This window comes from Plutella xylostella, chromosome 25, assembly GCF_932276165.1.
Source record: "Plutella xylostella chromosome 25, ilPluXylo3.1, whole genome shotgun sequence".
NCBI lineage: Eukaryota > Metazoa > Arthropoda > Insecta > Lepidoptera > Plutellidae > Plutella > Plutella xylostella.
The window spans coordinates 578,450-596,569 of NC_064005.1; the positions used below are offsets into that span (position 1 = coordinate 578,450).

General features: G+C 40.0%; 1 protein-coding gene across 1 annotated transcript in view; it reads right to left on the minus strand.

Annotated features, from left to right (window-relative positions):
• Positions 1-17,279, minus strand: part of LOC105381923 (atlastin) — a 32,838-nt gene extending 15,559 nt beyond the window's left edge. Inside the window, exons 1-9 of the mRNA XM_048630369.1 lie at positions 16,965-17,279; positions 5,732-5,940; positions 4,995-5,144; positions 3,903-4,058; positions 3,333-3,485; positions 2,708-2,846; positions 2,247-2,394; positions 1,939-2,152; positions 1,493-1,574 (exon numbers count right to left, since the gene is read on the minus strand). Of these exons, the coding sequence (XP_048486326.1) occupies positions 1,493-1,574; positions 1,939-2,152; positions 2,247-2,394; positions 2,708-2,846; positions 3,333-3,485; positions 3,903-4,058; positions 4,995-5,144; positions 5,732-5,940; positions 16,965-16,971 (1,258 nt within the window). The 5' untranslated portion in view covers positions 16,972-17,279. The remainder of the gene's footprint in view (positions 1-1,492; positions 1,575-1,938; positions 2,153-2,246; positions 2,395-2,707; positions 2,847-3,332; positions 3,486-3,902; positions 4,059-4,994; positions 5,145-5,731; positions 5,941-16,964) is intronic.
• Between the last annotated feature and the right edge of the window lie 841 nt (positions 17,280-18,120).

Consider the following 18,120-nt stretch of genomic DNA (forward strand, 5'->3'; position numbering starts at 1 on the left):
AAATTGTGACTCATCTGAGAACATCACTCTGCCCCATTCGTCCTCACCCGATTCTGTATGATCACGAGCGTATCGCAATCGGGCAACTTTATGATGCCGTTCCAGTTTTGGGCCAATTGCTGGCCTGTTAAGCTTAATCTTCTTTCGGCAAGACGTCTCCTGACTGTCCACTCGCTTATTGGCTCCCTTTGAACTTGTAGAAGTTGTTGTTGAACGGCTACTCCCTTTTGATGTCGATTTCTTAACATAATTTCCGCAATGAATCGATCTTTTCGGACTGTTGTGCACCTTGGCTTGCCAGTACCTGGTCTTCTCAGGTTTAATCCAGTCTCCCTAAACCCTTGGATCACTCGTCGTACAGTAGTATGAGTCACACCCATTATTCTGGGTGCATTTCTTTGGCTGGTTCCCATTTTCACCATGGTGATGATTCTCGCACAATCCTCGCGTGATACAGGCATGATTTACGGGTACGAGAGCCGTAAGACTTTACAATTTTATAATTCTTTCACAAAGACAAAAAAAAAGAATGAAATTAAAAGCAAAACTAAAAACGAAGCAAACGTTTTCCTAAATTTTCAAACCCGAAAATTTTCCTTCTTTTCTTTTTTTATCCATGGCTTCGAAAAGAACACTATTAAAAAGAGTTTGCATTTAAAAATGTTTGCATAATAAACTATATTTCATTAAACTTTTTAATTCATGAAGCTAGGTTCTATATCTTAGGAGATATTAAGGTGTTTGTCGGCATTTTGTGGGTGGAACTATTTCATTGCCCGGCAGTGTACTTGTTCCCGTAGCTATCTTAATCATTCTTACTAGCTTCTTCGGTACTTGGTAAGATGTTAGTATGTGGTAGAGGGTCTCTCGGTCGATACTATCATAGGCTTTGGCGAAGTCAACAAAGAGACAGTGGACACTTTGGGCGTATTCCCATCGTTTTTCCATAATTTGTTTCAGGAGAAACATTTGGTCCACTGTGCTGCGGTTTCTGCGGAAGCCACATTGATAGTCGCCGAGTATTTGCTCTGCATATGGTTCTAGGCGGGCGAGGATAATATACGAGAGCACTTTATATGCCGTTGGAAGCAACGCAATCCCTCTGTAATTTCCGCATTTCTTCCTACATCCTTTCTTGTGTATCGGACAAATAATGCCAACATTCCACTCCATAGGTTGTTGCTCTTCCTCCCAGATCCTACGAATTAATTCGTACAATCGAGATTGCATTGCTCCCCCACCATACTTCCAAAGCTCTCCAGCAATATTATCGATACCAGGGGACTTATGATTTTTAAGCCTCATGATGGCTCTCCTAACCTCTTCGAAGTCTGGTGGTTCCTTATGAGGGTCGTGGTCTACTCGACAGTTGGCATGATACAACAGTATAAATTAAATGCCGAGTTAAAGGTCACTTTAAACGCGATTGTATCAGTTTTGTAAACATTCCCTTTGAATGCAAATTTTAGATTTAATTGGCCAAGTTGTTTACCTCCACACTTTTCGTCCATGAGACTGTCGTACACATCTTTAGCCGCCGCCACTGCCGACAAGTTATTCGCTTCAGCTGTTGCCTGAAATCAGACCGATACGCTACTTTATTATCCTAAGCTATATAATGCATATATAGGCTAAGCTGGTAAAGATTCACCTATCTAGATTGATATAATAATATGCACTAGCGCTAGGTAAAGTAGGTTCATAAATATTTGTATTTTTGCTATCAGTTCAAAATGTAAAGCACACTTCTATTGATTCTTTACTTAGGTATACATATTACATATAGGTTAGATCGCATAGCAGTGTATAGGTACTAATGGATATGCACAAAGGTTCCATTCAAGAGAGCCCTGGCTCTGTCCTTGCAGATACCTACACCCCCACAGAGAATAGAATAGAAGAATAGGATAGGTACTAGGTACCTATTGCATTTCTTACCGCCAAAATAGACTTAGGTTCCGGCAGTTCGCTCCCATTAAACACGTTCATGTATGCCTTAAAGTACAGCAGCAGGTTCTTGGCCAGCACGCGCTCGCCTTCGATCCGCTTGGGCACCAGGCTGCCAGGAGATAGCAGGAGCGGGACCAGCTGGCGGAGGTGGCTCTTGAAGTCAGTGTCTATGTCTGGAAGGAAGGTGATGAGGTTGGGAGAACTGGTGGAGGAGATTTAAGCATCCAAGATGACTTTTTCGAAGTAAATATAAGGTCGAGGGTATGCAGATTGTTGTGGCGCCCCTAATTACAAACATATAAGGCATTATGAATGGCTTGAAGTACAGCAGCAGGTTCTTGGCCAGCACGCGCTCGCCCTCGATGCGCTTGGGCACCAGGCTGGCAGGAGACAGGAGGAGCGGGACCAGCTGGCGGAGGTGGCTCTTGAAATCGGTGTCTATGTCTGGAAGGGTTTCAGGGGTAAGGAAGGCTTTTTGTGTTGGTGGAGTAGTTTTAAGCATTCAAGTTGACTTTAGGCTATATGTAGAGTGTTGTGGCGCTCCTAATGAGAGCTGTGGCCAGCACTAGACATTTGACGATAATGGTCACAGAATAATAACTATATAGTACCTGCAGGGTGTAATAACCTTCCTTGTTAGGATCGAAGCCCTTATACTTTGAACATATTAGCCAACTCGAATCTTGTAACCTATAGGTTTACCGCAGTTATCGATGGGAGGACCATACCTCTCTATAGGTATACCAAACCAACTCACCACTAAGTTTTCCAGTGAACTCCGGGTCGGTGGCGACCCTCATGCCGGGGTGCGGCAGCAGGAAGCAGCTCAGCTCCTCGAAGCACGACGCGATGTGCTCCCGCAGCGCCTGCAGCTGCTCGTGCTGCCCGGAGTGCACCTGCGGGTGGACCGTCAGCATCAGAATCGGCAGAAAAATGTGGGATCGGCTAGAGGTATTTTAGTCCTGTTACTCCCATGAGAAGCGTAAGGTTAAAAATCTAATTTACCACGCATTCTAATGTAAGTTATGTGCGTTCTTCATTTCCGCCTACAAGGATCTTCTCAAAGCTCTATACGGTGTATCAGGTCTCCTTTTTCCACCGGACAGCCTCTCGAAAGCGAGGCCTAAGTACCTACTTGATCAGGTATTGCAGCATTAGTTACAAAAAAAACCTTTACCCCCTTATTCATAGAGAAGTACATAACGTTTTAGCTGTTAAACAATTTGTTCTTTGACAGAGTGGAACAAAACAGTTCATTAGCTAAAACGTTGTAGGTATAACTTTTTTATGAATAAGGGGGTGTTATAGTGTTTTCTAGATGCTTGTGGGTATTTGAGACTCTAAATTCGATCGACCCCCTTAAACGGGAAAATTCCCCTCACCTCAAGCCTCTTCTTCAGCAGTTTCTCCCCGCCATCGGCTCCATACGGGTACTCGTAGGGGTAGCTCCAGTCCCGGATCAGGAACTGCAGCTTCTGGAAGGGCTTCCCGCCCTTTGAGCTGTCGGCCGCTAGCCGCCCGTAGTCTGTGAACAACTGGCGAGTTGCGACGGTTAATTTGCTGACATCTTTGTTGTAAAATTTAAACATTAACTATGTCTCCATATTCTGTAGGTAGGTAGGTGTGTGTTGGTAGAGACAGAAATAGGAGTGCTGTTGTGGGAGAATTGGACATATGCTATAGAATGCTTCCTGACTTCTTTGGAGGACAAATGAAGGTCCACCCAAACCTTCTATTCTGTGTCCCTGTGGAATAGCAGGTAGGTATAGTTTAGGTACCTTAACTACCTAGATAGGCAGGTAAACCGATTTGAGTCACTACAACAACCAACGTATTAAGGTAGGCTAGGCGATGATACGAAAACCAGCTGCAGTCGGCATTGCACAAATCAATCGGAAGGTTTTTATTAAATGGTCATATCATCATCAATCTGCCAAGTATAAATTCCTCACCTGTAAATGCTGCAAGTCATCTTCCTCCAGGTTCTGCGACAGGTTGTAGATCTGCGTGGAGGACAGCATGGTGCTGAGCGCGAACACCGTCGCGTTGTCGCGCACCGTGGACTCGCTGTCGAACGTGCCTTGAGTGTCCATCAGCAGGATCACCACCTGGGGATGATAGGGTAATGATGACGTCATCCAACAAAAATCGATCGCACGATATGTCGATATTATACTCGCTCTACCAACTTGCTATTGCTACATTGTCCCCACTAAATCGTCCGCATGGTTTTGATTAGTGTTGCCCAAATGCAAGAACAAGACGAGACTTAGCCAGTCTTGGTCTTGGTCTTGCGCCAATACACCTGGTCTTGGTCTTGGTCTTGGTCTTGCGCCAATACACCTGGTCTTGGTCTTGGTCTTGGTCTTGCGCTCCCAGTCTTGGTCTTGGTCTTGGTCTTGCAGCAAGAGTCTTGCAAGTCTTGCAATTACCTATTAGTCTATTACTATTTATTAAAGTTTACTTTTTGATTTTAATAGATATTTTTTTATTCGCTATGTTTATGGTATTAGTCGTAATGCGCATAGGTCCAGTTTTTCATTTTCTTTGATACAGTTTTTTGCATCTCATAGAATTCCTAAGCGTACTTACCTATACACCGAACTGTTACACCTAACTACTCAGTGAAATAGCGCTCTGCAAGACGCAAGAGTCTTGCAGGCTATGTCTTGTTCTTGCTCAAGTCTTGCACGGTCAGTCTTGGTCTTGGTCTTGCTAAAAATACGCGGTCTTGTTCTTGGTCTTGGTCTTGCAAAAACGCAAGAACAAGACCAAGACTGCAAGACCAAGACTGAATTTGGGCAACACTAGTTTTGATGATGTGATTGATGTCCGATGGACAATTTTTCTGTGCAAAGTATAATGTCCTACGGCTCTGGCGGGTCAGGTCCTAGAGATACCGAGATAGGTAGAGGAGGATACTTATAATGAAATCTAAATCCTAAGTTGTAGGTATCTTGATCCTAGTGTGTGGCAGATGGCATTTCTCTTTGTCTATCCCAAAGTAAGTTTGGAGATGCGAAGGAGCTACTCATAGGCCTTACCTTCTCCCCACTAGGCAGAGTGGCCTTGAACGGCTGCGACCACAGCAGCAGGCCCGTGGTCTCGCGCTCGGACCCGCCGCGCCACGCGAACCCCTGCAGGGGGTCGTCTTCCGACCCTAGCCAGTCGCCGCCGGACTTTCCTAATGTGTACTGAAATATACGTTCATAGGTTAACAAAGATTGATAGATAGAATATTCTTTATTTGTACACAAGAATAGATTATACAAAGCTTAAATACAAACACATAGGTACAAAAAAGGCGGTCTTATCACTAAAAACGATTTTTTCAAGACAACCTTTCAAAGCATTCAGGATAGATGTTTCTTAGGGTGGTAATAACTGTTTTGGAATGAAATAGTTTTGGAAACGTGAGGCAATAATGCGTCAACAGCAATGTAAGTACCTACATGTTCAACAATGCATTAGCCTATATTTACTCGTATTGGAGGGTAGAGGGAGGAGGTTTAAGTACTTTGGTAGCATGTGGAACTTAAAAGACGATGACTTCATTCCCATGACGAAGATGACATTAAAATTACCAAGTTCACCTTGGTAAGCCGATTTAGTTTATAATCTTGCGGTAACTTATAATCCCGACTGATAAGTGAACGGAAACGGAAGACCATGCGCTATATAATGTAGGTTAGTCTAGGTCTGGTCTAGGCAATAGATAACAACGAGATCCCTCACTACACTACCTACCAATAGGTACTTTATTACGAAAGACTCAACTAACCGTATGATGCAGATACCGCAAGAAGAAGTCCAACAAGAAGCTCTTCCCCTTCCTGAAGGCTCCGGCCACGGAGATCACCACCACGGGGCGGTCCCTCACGTCGTCTCGCAGCAGCAGCTCGGCCAGCGCCTCCTCGGCCAGGGTGAAGGAGTGCTCGGGGCCGGGGAGCACCACGCTCACCCCGCGCCCGGCGGAGAGGGAGGGGAGCTCTGGAAAGGGGGGGTGATGGGTTAATAATGTTGGCACCCAGATAGCAATTTAAACTTGTTTCAGCCTTGCATTAAGTTTGAACTGTCAAATGAGAAGACTTGCAACAAGTCTGATGAGGCAATTGAGTAAACTTGTGGCAAATTTAAATCAAACTTTCTAGTTTCCCTTAAACAAACTTGCTGCATTTTTGACACGACAAATTGGCATAATTATCGGGTTAAAAAGACTGCAATGTCCACACGACATATTTGCAGTGGAGAGCATTGTGCAGGGTGCTGCGTCGACCAGGAGAGACTGGCTCTGCTTGCTGACCTGCCGAGGTGTAGTGTGCTGTCCCAGGTGCTGGTGGTCGGTCGAGGGTACACCGGAGTCCGCGTTCTTCTATGGTCGAGGTTGTGACCAGTTATCCAATTAACTTGCTGCCCAACGGTTAGTTTGGGGCTCTGTCCCAACTAACATCGTAGCGTTAAAAAAACTCTCATATAACTTGTATAATGGTTCCATTCGAAAATTAAAGTGTTAAGACATAGCTGTATAAGAGTGTAGGAGAGTGCTCTAACTCACTTATAACCACGAAAGAGGCCCACGATTTTGAGAGTAAAGGCTTTAGAAAGTCTGTAAAACGGTCTCATTGAAGTGTTTAAGTTATAGAAAGCCTGTAGTACGGTGTCATTGAAGTGCTAAAGTTACTATAGAAGAGGGTTTAATCCCTCTCAGCTAGAACTTTTACCGGTATAGTTGTAGTTGTAGAATGGTTATTTGACTCCCTAACTTTTATTTGTTTGGTAAAAAAGTGTTAAGTGAGTATGTTACCGTTTTTCGAATACACTTTTACCATACAAGTTGTATGTCTTTGAAAATAATAGTGTCAACAGCAATCATACGCGACAGTATTGATCATTACTAAATAACAGTAAATATAATATATTTACTTGACTTAACATGTACTTTTTTCTGCGTCGAGTCGTGTTGCGAGTGGACGTGTCGGTCGCTGCCTTAATTTAATTTTCTGATGGTGCACAAGCTGCTTGGAGCACCCTGAACAGAGGATCTTGTCAACGGAGCCAGGGGGCGAAGCACCCTCACTGCTGCGGAGCGCCCAGCCAGGTCACCGCCGCTACCACAATTACCGCAGCCATTGGGTGAGAAAATACCTTACCAAATAAGAAAAGTATTCAGTGTGCGGGAATCGAACCGCCGGCCTTCGGCTTATAAGTCGGTCCCTCACCGATTTGGCCAACGGGTGAGTGCAGCTGGCGACGAAATTCGCATACAATACCGCCCGCCGCATCATACTACCAAGATCACCAATAGAGGGCGCTGTTACGACTTTTTCCAGCCATTATGCCTCGTACTGCTAGATCCCCGCCTAAAGCAGCACCAAAAAAGGTGAGTGCCGATCCAGAAGCCACCAAAAATAAAACCCCGGAGAACATATCACAGGCGGCTAAGCGTCCCCGCGCGGAGTGTTCGCCCGGTAACGAATTCTTGCAACTAAAAGAGGAGATTAAACAAATGTTAGCTGATTGGAAGTTAGAACAAGACTCAGCTCTATCCAAATTAATCTCGGAAATGTCTGATTTAAAAGCTCAGAATTTTAAACTACAAAAATCTTTTCTGGATGTTGAAAAGTCTATGGAATTTATGAGCTCTAAATATGAAGATTTTTCTAATAAAATGAAGGATATTAGTAAAGAACGAGACGAACTAAGAAGCTATGTGCTAAGTCTGGAGTCTAGAATCCAGGACATACAGAGCGTATCCCGTTCATCTTCTGTCGAGATAAGGAATATACCAAATAATGATAAGGAAACGCAACAGGACCTGACTTCGATTGTCTGCGGTATTGGTAAGACTCTGAACGTTGATGTCTCGCCAGGAGAAATACGCGACATCTACAGGGGACCTGGTAAGCCTGAGAAAAATAGAGCACTAGCGGTGGAGTTTCACTCTGTATTAAAAAAAAAACATTTTCTGGCTGCCGTCAGGGAGTTTAACAGGGGAAAACCCATGCCTGAGAAGCTCAATTCCAGCCACTATGGAAGATCGGGCCAATCGATTCCGATCTACATTGATGAACATCTGCCTTACTCAGCTAAGAAACTGTTTTACGAAGCTCGGAACTACGCCAAACAACACAATTTTAAATATTGCTGGACTAATGATGGAAAAATCTTCTTACGGAAAGACAACGGGCAAAAAGCAATAAATATTAAATCCGCAAAATGTCTTCAAAGTTTAGTTCCGTCGTCTCAGTAAGGTCTGTTTAAGTGTGTTCTAGTATCATTATTTATGTAACCAAGATCTTGAAATGGATGCTGTGATAAATACTTATCATAGGATATCTATAAGTAAAAAACATATTTGTAAGAGCATGGCAGTTAGAGTTAAGTACTTATTCAATATTTTGCTATATTTATTGTAAAAGGTTGAGCAAATCATTTCAACTACTTCTATATTTAACAAATAATTTCAACAATATTAGTTTACTTAAATCCTACGGTTTCTGGCCAATGCAATCCCGGGTTTCACCCGCCGTATGTTCACTACTTGATATATCTCAAATTTTCAAATGGCGAATGATAAATTGAGTTTTATAAACGAATTAGATGAATTTAATGTGTCTCAGGCTTTTCTATGCCCTTTAAATCAATGCAACAGTATCATTAGTACAAATAAAAACCCATTCAATATATTACATCTTAATATTCGGAGCATTAATAAAAACTTTGATGAGCTACTTACAATTTTATCGCATTATAACATGGATCACGACATAATTGCCCTTACGGAATGTTGGCTTCTAGCAAAGACCAATGCTAATATTCCGCATATAAACGGATACCAAACCTTTATTTCTCAAGATCTTAAAAATCAAAACGATGGCCTAGTCATTTACATAAAAGATGGCATAGAGTGCTCCCTAACAGAGCCGCATTTTATCGAAGGCACAGCTGTTGTACTTACAATGGGGTTAGACTTGGCAATCATATTCATTTACAGATCTCCTTCCTATAAAAGTACTGAAGGTTTTTTGCTTAGTCTCGATAAAATAATTTGTGAACTAAAAGGATATAAAACTCTCTCAATAATGGGTGACATTAATATTAATATCAAAAATGGTAACAGTGACCCTCTTTGTGATAGTTACCTGGACCTTCTTGCTGCACATGGACTTCTACCTAGCCATTCTTACCCTACCAGAGAGAGCAGCTGTCTAGACCATGTTATGTTACGTACTAATAAATCTGCTAAGACCTTAGTCATAGAGACCAATATTACCGATCATAAACCCGTATTGCTCAGCTTGGAAAACTCAAACTGCAGGGTAACACGTAGCTGCTATAAAACGAATGTCAACTTTGACTCCATTAAAGAAGAAGTATACTCCTGTGATTTTTCCCCCGTGCTTAATTCATCCGATGCCAATGAAGCTGCAGACACATTAATAAATACATTATCATCTATCATAAACAAATGCACAAAAATCACTAAGTTACCAAAGAAACAAAGAACGATAAAACCCTGGATGACGCCGGGCTTGCTGCGCTGTATCGCAAACCGCGATAAAATGCACAAACATGTCAATAAAGATCCAAATAATATAATACTAAAAATTTCTTACAAGCGCTATCGCAATTTCTGTACAAATTTACTTCATAATCTTAAAACTAATTACGAAAAATCTGAGTTACTTCGATCTAAAAACAACCCTAAAGAATTATGGAAAACCATTAAGTCTATTTCAAACACTAAGAAAAATATCTCACCCCCTGACGAACTATTAAAATCCTGCATCAGTCCTAACTTATCAGTTAATCACATAAACCAATTTTTTTCTCAAATTGGAGAAAGTCTCGCCGCCAAAATTATACAGCCATCTTCATCTCCCAACACTGATAATGTACGGACTTCTAAAGAGTCTCTGGTAATCCTTAGCTTGGATTTTATTGAAATAGAAACTGTTATTTTAAATCTTAGAGACAATTGTGCAGTGGGCTGGGATGGCATATCATCAAAAATCTTAAAATCATCCACAGAAGTACTCGTTCCTCCTATCACTCATATATGCAACCTAGCCATCTCTTCAGGAGTGTTCCCACAAGCTTTTAAAAAAGCAATCGTCCATCCGATTCATAAGGCTGGTGATAAGGATAGCGTTGATAACTATCGACCAATTTCAGTCCTCACGGCGTTGTCGAAGGTTTTGGAGAGAATACTTAATAACTGCATTGTAAACTTTATGAACAAATATAATACCATATCTGATAATCAGTTCGGCTTCAGACAAAATATTTCTACTGAGGATGCAGTCACAGCCTTAACTTCATCAGTAGTTAAACATATAGATAGCAAACATAAGTGCATAGCTATCTTCCTAGATCTCTCCAAGGCCTTCGACACAGTCTCTATTCCTTTGCTTGTGAAGAAGCTAGAACAGATAGGCATTAGAGATTTCGATATATTTAAAAATTACCTAATAAATCGCACTCAGTCCACTAAAATAGGAGCTCATGTAAGCTCCGAAGCCACCATCAATTATGGAATTCCACAGGGCAGTATCCTCGGGCCGACTCTATTTCAGATTTATATAAACCAGCTGTGTGAAATGGAGCTCGCAAATTGTGAAATCTACACGTATGCCGACGATACTGCCCTGATAGTTCATGGCTCTGACTGGTCAGCAGTGAAATTATACGCGGAGAGTGCTTTAAGACAAGTGATGCTTTGGCTGTCCTCTAATCTCCTCACGATAAACTTAAAAAAAACCAACTACATAGCTTTCTCCTTAAACAAAAGATACCAGCCCGACTCAAATTTTACAATTATTGCTCATCAATGTACACCACCGAAAATAAACTGCAACTGCAATATAATACCAAGAGTTGCCTCTGCAAGGTATCTAGGCATTTACATCGACGAAAGGCTTGACTGGCATGTCCATCTAGAGGCTCTCACTAATAGAGTAAGGAAAATTATGTCAGTCTTTAAATGCCTTCGCAGAGCTGCTGATCCTGAGACCTTAAAAATGGTATACCTGGCCTTGGTGCAGTCTACTCTCAATTACTGCATCAATGTTTGGGGAGGGGCAGGTAAAACTGCCTTTCTGAAACTTGAAAGAGCCCAACGAGCTGTGTTAAAGGTGATGATGTCGAGACCCTTTCGCTATTCCACTAGGCAACTTTATTTAGATAGTAATTTATTAACAGTCCGGCAGCTTTATGTGCTCAAGGTAGTATTGCGTAGACATTCGTCTCTATCGACAGAAATGGTATCAAGGTATTCTAACTCTAGGACAGGTAAGAATATTATTCCCACAACAAAACATAGAACTTATTTTTCTGGACAAAATTACTTCCATCAAAGCGCTCGTATCTATAATAAAATAAACAAACAACTCGGTATTTACTCCCACAACAAGCACGAGTGTAAAAATATAGTCACCGAATTTCTTTTAAAACTAAGTTACGATGATACTGAAAACTTGCTCAAACCTTGGCTCTAACAGTAACAATTATTGTTTTTTTGCCTATACCTTATTTTATGTAAATTTAGTCATGCTTCAATCCTTCCTTGGATTTTTTTAGTTTTTTTTTAGTTTAAATTTTAGTAGGGGAAAAGGGGTAGTAACTGGCCACTTAAGCACCTTGGCCACTTTACGTGTGTGCTCCGTCTAAATGCATGATCTGATTTAGGTGATTTATATATCTAATGATTCACTAGATCCTGTTGATTGTTTTTATGATCAATTTAATAATCAATAAGAACTATTTATTTAAATATCTTTATTTAAATGAAAACTATCACTTTTGTGTAGTAACTGGCCACAAATTTTAGTAACTGGCACCCTTATTTTGCAGTAACTGGCCACCTAATATAATTAACTAAAATGACAAGTTTTAACCTTATAACTACTGCAAACATTATAAAAAACCTATTATAATTAATGTGTTATGACGTAGTATATGTGTTAACACTTAATAATGAGAAATACCTTATATTTCTTAACAAATAAACAGTTCATCGTCATCATTACGTCCCCACTCCCCACCTGCCGGGGCACGGGTTTCCTTCCAATGAAGGAAGGATTTTCTAACAAAATTTAATATAAAAACAAAAAAACTTCTACAATTCAATACCCTTTACATATTATTATGACAAAAATAAGTTTCTTATCTTTAAATCATCGCAAATCTTTATTAACAATCAAATTGAATTATTTCAAGTTTATATTAAGTCAAATCCTTAAATCTTAGCTTCTTCTTGAACTAATTTTAAGATAGTATAAAATACAACTTGCTACATACAACGCACGGACACTGAGAGAGGACGAGAATATGGTGTAACACGAGGTAGAGCTGGGCAAAAAAATAAGGACATCTTAAAGCTATCGGAGAGCGATGGTAGCTCAGTCGGGTAAGCGCCCGCTTCTCACGCCAGAGATGCGGGTTCGAATCCCGGTGCTGACATGTACTAATTAGTTCTTTTGACTTAAGTACAATGTATACCATCACTCTTACGGTGAAGGAAAACATCGTGAGGAAACCTGCATGTCTAGATTTTGCACATCTAGATATGTGATCCCACCAACCTGCAGTGAAATGTCAGCATGGTGGGAAATGGTCCAAGCTTAGAAAGGCAGTTTAGACCTTGGGGATATGCACAAAGGTTCCATTCGAGGGAGCCAGGTGCAGGCACTGACACCCCCACACAGAATAGAATAGAATAGGGCTATCGGAAATCCTTAGAGAGGGACACGATAACCCTGAAGTCTGACCACATGCTCTACCATCGGGAGGGTAACCAACTGTCCCAAGGTGGCGTAGGATTTCTTGTCAACAAGACCCTTGTCAGCAACGTAGTGGAGATCAGTAGTGTGTCGAATCTGGTAGCGTACCTTGTACTTAAACTAACCGAGAGGGATTCCTTGAAGGTCGTACAGGTATATGCACCAACCTCGACACACTCTGACACAGAAGTCGAAGCAGTATAGTTACGAAGATATCTCTAGGGCTATCAAGTGTACTGCTAAGACCCAATACACCATTGTGATGGGGGACTTCAACGCCAAAGTGGGAGTACAAGAATGCAAAGAATTGAGGGTAGGACCCCATGGTTTTAGTAGCAGAAATCGGAGAGGACAAATTCTTGTTGACTTCCTCGAATGAGACAGACCAGAATGGGCTATACTTGATGAATTCTTTCTATGACAAACATCCCCGGAGGAAGTGAACATGGTCAAGCCCCGATGGTGTAGGACGAAAAATGAAATCGACTTAATTATGACTGACAAGCAGCACATATTCAGAGATGCCTCAGTGATCAATAGATTTTAAACTGGGAGTGATCACCGACTTCTTGGAGGCACTCTGAATATCAACTTCTGGAGAGAAGACGACTGATGAAGCAGGCCCTTCGTCCCACGCTGCACCAAATTGAAGTTGGCATGGCAACACCAGCTTCCAAAGAGAACAACAGAGCCGATTCGAATCGCTGCTAACCACTACGGATATTGACGAGGATACAGTCCAAATAGTGAAGACTGTTTGTGGGCTGGGCCACTATTATCTTGAAGAGATTTTAGCATATATCCTGAAACATAAAATAGTTGTCAGTAACTGGCCATGTAGTAACTGGCCACTAGAATACCTATGCCAGTTACTACTAAATATTGAACGATTTTTACAAAATTTATACCACAGAAAATGCTATTTAAAACCAAGGTAATAAGCTGTATTTTAAGTTAATTTACTTGCAAGTAGCAAATTGGGGTAACTGGCATAGGGGGGCCAGTTACTAAAAATACTATAAAACTGGAACCAGTAACTGGCCAAGTCGAAAAATGCAATAAAAAATCAAATTAAGGATTAAATCAGTACAAATTATGATTGCTTAGCTCAAAATCTATCGTTGTCACTATTTAAAGTCACTCACAGAAGCTGGGGACCAAAAATATCGCCTCTCGAAATAATGTCTTCGCTTAACGTTTTCTTAGCGCACAACCATTTTATCAGATGCACTGTCGCCGACTGTCAGAAAATTGCGGGTATTTTGAAGACCAATCCTTCAAGCGGAATGAGTGTGAACTAAAATGAACGACAACTTACTAATGGTTAGTGTCAAGCTGTAACAGATGGCGTGCTGTCATCGTGTTTCTTATTTTAGGCGAATAAAAAGCTGTGTGGCCAGTTATTGGGGGTGGCCAATTTCACCAATGTTTACCCTACCTACCTATATTTCACATTATTATAATTAGCTCATATTTTGTTAATCTTTTAATAGTAAAACCATTGTATTGGTAATTTTAATAACTCGCACACGAACAGGCAACTAAATAATGTAAGTATCCCTAAGATACAGGCTCTTGCCTAGTTTAGGAGATACTCATGCTATTTTAAGTGTACTTAATGATATAAAACGCCTTTACCTATGAAAATTACCTATGTAAGTGCGCTAATGTACTTATTATTATTAATTTCAATTTTTTAAAATCATATTTCAAATTAAATTAAAAGATTATTGTTATTAATGAATTTTATAGTTAAATGTATTTTAATTTTATAAGTTTTTATAGCCTTTATATTTTTGCTTAAATATTAAATGTATCTTTATAATAAGTTTTTATATGAATAAATTATTATTATTATTATTATATTATTATTAATGAAACATAAGTAAATATAAAATAGACGACTCAATTTTGTATTTTTTTGTATCCTTGCTGTATGTCCATTAGTTTCATAAATCGATTGGCATGACTGGAATGACCAAAATTCACATAAATAAGTAAGTATTTTAAAGCAAAATATTGTTTATCCCAGCAATTTATAGGTTAGGTCGTCAATGCAAATGGCGAACTTACATTTAAGACATAATTATAGACTCACCTAAATCATCTATTACACTTTTTGAAATAGAACACCCTTAGCCAAGGGTATTATGCAGTCTTAGTCGATCCGCACAGTCTTGCTTAACACCGTTACTTTTACAGTCTACTTGCCTAACGCAATAAGCGTAAGTTAAGTTAACCTTAAAGATTAAAACTGCATTGTTGAGTTTTCCAACACTGTAAGAATCTTGTCTTACTGCACTCTTGACAAAATCTCTTTTATAACCAATTCCTGCAGCCTAAATTCAATATGACACCTAAAGATTGATATGGGTATTAAAGGAAACCACTTAACAACCATAAGTGTTAATAGGTGTCAGTGAGCACTCTTATATAGCTTTAGGTTCTAGAAACAGTTTAAACCTATAACATCTTAATTATAATTGCTTTGACTAATACCATTTTAACACTTAAACCTGCTGTTAACACTAATTTAATTTGTTAAATCATCTTTATCGCTTTATGTTAGAACTGAGATAATTATAACACAGTTATACAGGTTAAAGTTATAAAAATAGCTGTAACTGAGGGTAAAATGTTTGTTGGGGTATATATAGCAGCGTAGGTGAAAAACTTCGAATGCGCGATGTAGGATTTCATAGAGAATTGCTTCGTTTCCATACATAATCTGTGTGTTGCGTTCCGAGCGCCATCTGTTGATTGTGTGGCGAGGTGTCCGCCACATGCTTATTTGATAGGAATGATAAAGTTCTCTAAATAAAAATAAGAAAATTACAGCTACCTAAATCTTTAAACAAATATCTGCCCCAGCCGGGAATCGAACCCGGGACCTTCGGCATAGCAGTCAGGGCGACTATATAACCACTACTTTCACAAGCTTACAGCAAATTTGAAATAAACTTGCCATAGCAAACTTACTTTCACAATCTTACAGCAATTTTTTTTAAAACTTGCCATAGGAAATTTGACTTTGCAACTATATATCACACAAAAAATAAACTTGAAGCAAGCTTACTTACATAATGTTATCTGGGTAACTATGTATCATAAAAGCTAGTATTAATATGAGTCGAAGAACGCTAACTTCGCAACCGGTAAAATATGGGAGGAAATTAGCTTTCTCTCATGTTGCCCTAAACCCTAAAAATGCAGATTTTTTTGCTGTTGGCACTTGTTTCTTTTGCCAAGTTAGCGATGTCAGACTGTACCTACATATGTAGGTGCGTGTGCGATCTCTATTGGAAAATGTACTAGATAGGCAGCCACAACACCATCCAGTGGTGGACAATGTTGTTGATAAAAACTTAAATTTAGTTAAGTAGTTAGACGGATAAATTCCATTGTATCTCAGATCGACCAGAAAACTACCAACTAACTCCAAAAATACAATACCAAAAAACAGCTATATATCTCGGAAACATAACTCTCCGAACAATGGCCTAATTCCGCACAGCCAACGTGCGTGTCGATTATTAAAGATCGTTAAATTAAATCATCGAAAAAACACTTCAATGACCGGAGCTAACGTAGCGCCTGCACGTTCAGGCTATCGGCTAGCAGCTAGAGGAAGAGGATAGAAATATGATACAGTAGAATTGAGCGACCGTTAGGTTTGTATTTTCGTACCTAGGCCGATACATGGGTCTGTTAAATTGATTAAGGCACCTAAATTAACTATAGGGCATGACATAATGTCATATGATCGACTCAAAAGGTTGGGCATCTTGAGCTACACCATAAATTCAGGGACTTAAAGAGTGCGTAGACTGCTGATTAGGTACCTGTAATGGGTGTTTATGTTTAGCTGCGCTGTTTACATGCGACATAATATTTTATATTAAGTATATGTTATTAGTACTTATACTATAGCGTTCGGTGTTTAGTTCATAATCTAATATTTACAAATTATGAACTAACTACTAATCTCTAGACATAAAGGTAGGTACTTACTTTCACATCAACCTAATTAACCTTTACCGTTAGCATAGCACCTACTACCTACAAGTAGGTAGCTCTAACTAAACTAGTTTACCTTATTACCGTGTTTACATACCGTCTCGCACATATTGAATCACCGGCTGACTTAACTATCTAAAATTAGCTATTCCCCCCCAAAACAACATTGAACTCATAAACAACAGCACCATCAACATCAACGGAATAAGTACTTACTCGCCATATCTTTTTTAACCACACTCGACACTGAAAATCACTAAAACTTCACTTCACTGCAATAAGTACACTTGTTTTATAAAAAAACTTATGATATGAATAACATTGATGCGTCCACTTCGGTTGGCTGCGTGGTTGCATGTGTTGAGACGTAATAAAGCTAAGGTCGCCTTGCATGATGTCACACTATCTACTGGCCACATGACGTCACGTTTATAATGTTTCTTGTCTGATGCCTGTTGCATGGTCAGTGACTAAACTTGGACATTTTGGTAAGAACTTGGTAGGTTGATCTTGACCGTGATTACAGTGTGACAAGGTTTCAAGTCCTGAAGTCAACGGCACAAAAGGCGCTCGTTGCCCAAGAAATGTTCTCTGTATCTGTAACCCATTCAATCTGAATTTAAAGAACGTTAATATTCCCCTATCTATATAAATTGCCAGTGTAGAGTTCAATGAATGGCAGGGGAGAGCGTAATATATGGCTTCCCGCATTGTTTATTATTTAATAAGAATAGGTCTTGGAGTAGGTGAGGGCAGTGATGGTGGTAGCCACGCCAAACGCATTCTTACGTCAATGAATTAAGAACCGATTATCTCACAGCGATAACTATATGGTCCAGTGGCCACTGGGTCTCTCTCATAAATTTTTAGTAGTGCGATCTATTTATGGCACGGTGCCGGTGGTTTGGGGTGAAGGCACAGACTGTGGCTGAATATAAGTAATTACTCTACGGGCTGAATGATATTTTCGGTGACAAACAGTAGAGCTGGACTAGGGCTTGTCCCCACCACCACCCTAGTCAGATTACTCGTCACTGGTCAGTCGCCTATTGACATCCAGATCTTCTCTTGGTGATGGAATATTAGATTCATGTCATACTGTACCTACCTAAATAGATTAGGTAAGTGTAGGTAGGTACTTAGTGATTATAGGCAAGGAGTCTTTAAGTCCATGCATTCATTAAATATTCAGTTTTACCTATTAGACTCTGTCAATCTGATATGGCTTTTAATACCTGACTATAAGAGTTATTTCAAGGAACTGAGAAATACACTATGTGCGCCTTATTACCTACTATTATATTATGAGGGTGAGCTTCAGTAATAATCTGCTACTTACCTAAGAACATCGATTTAGGACCAAAAGCAGCCC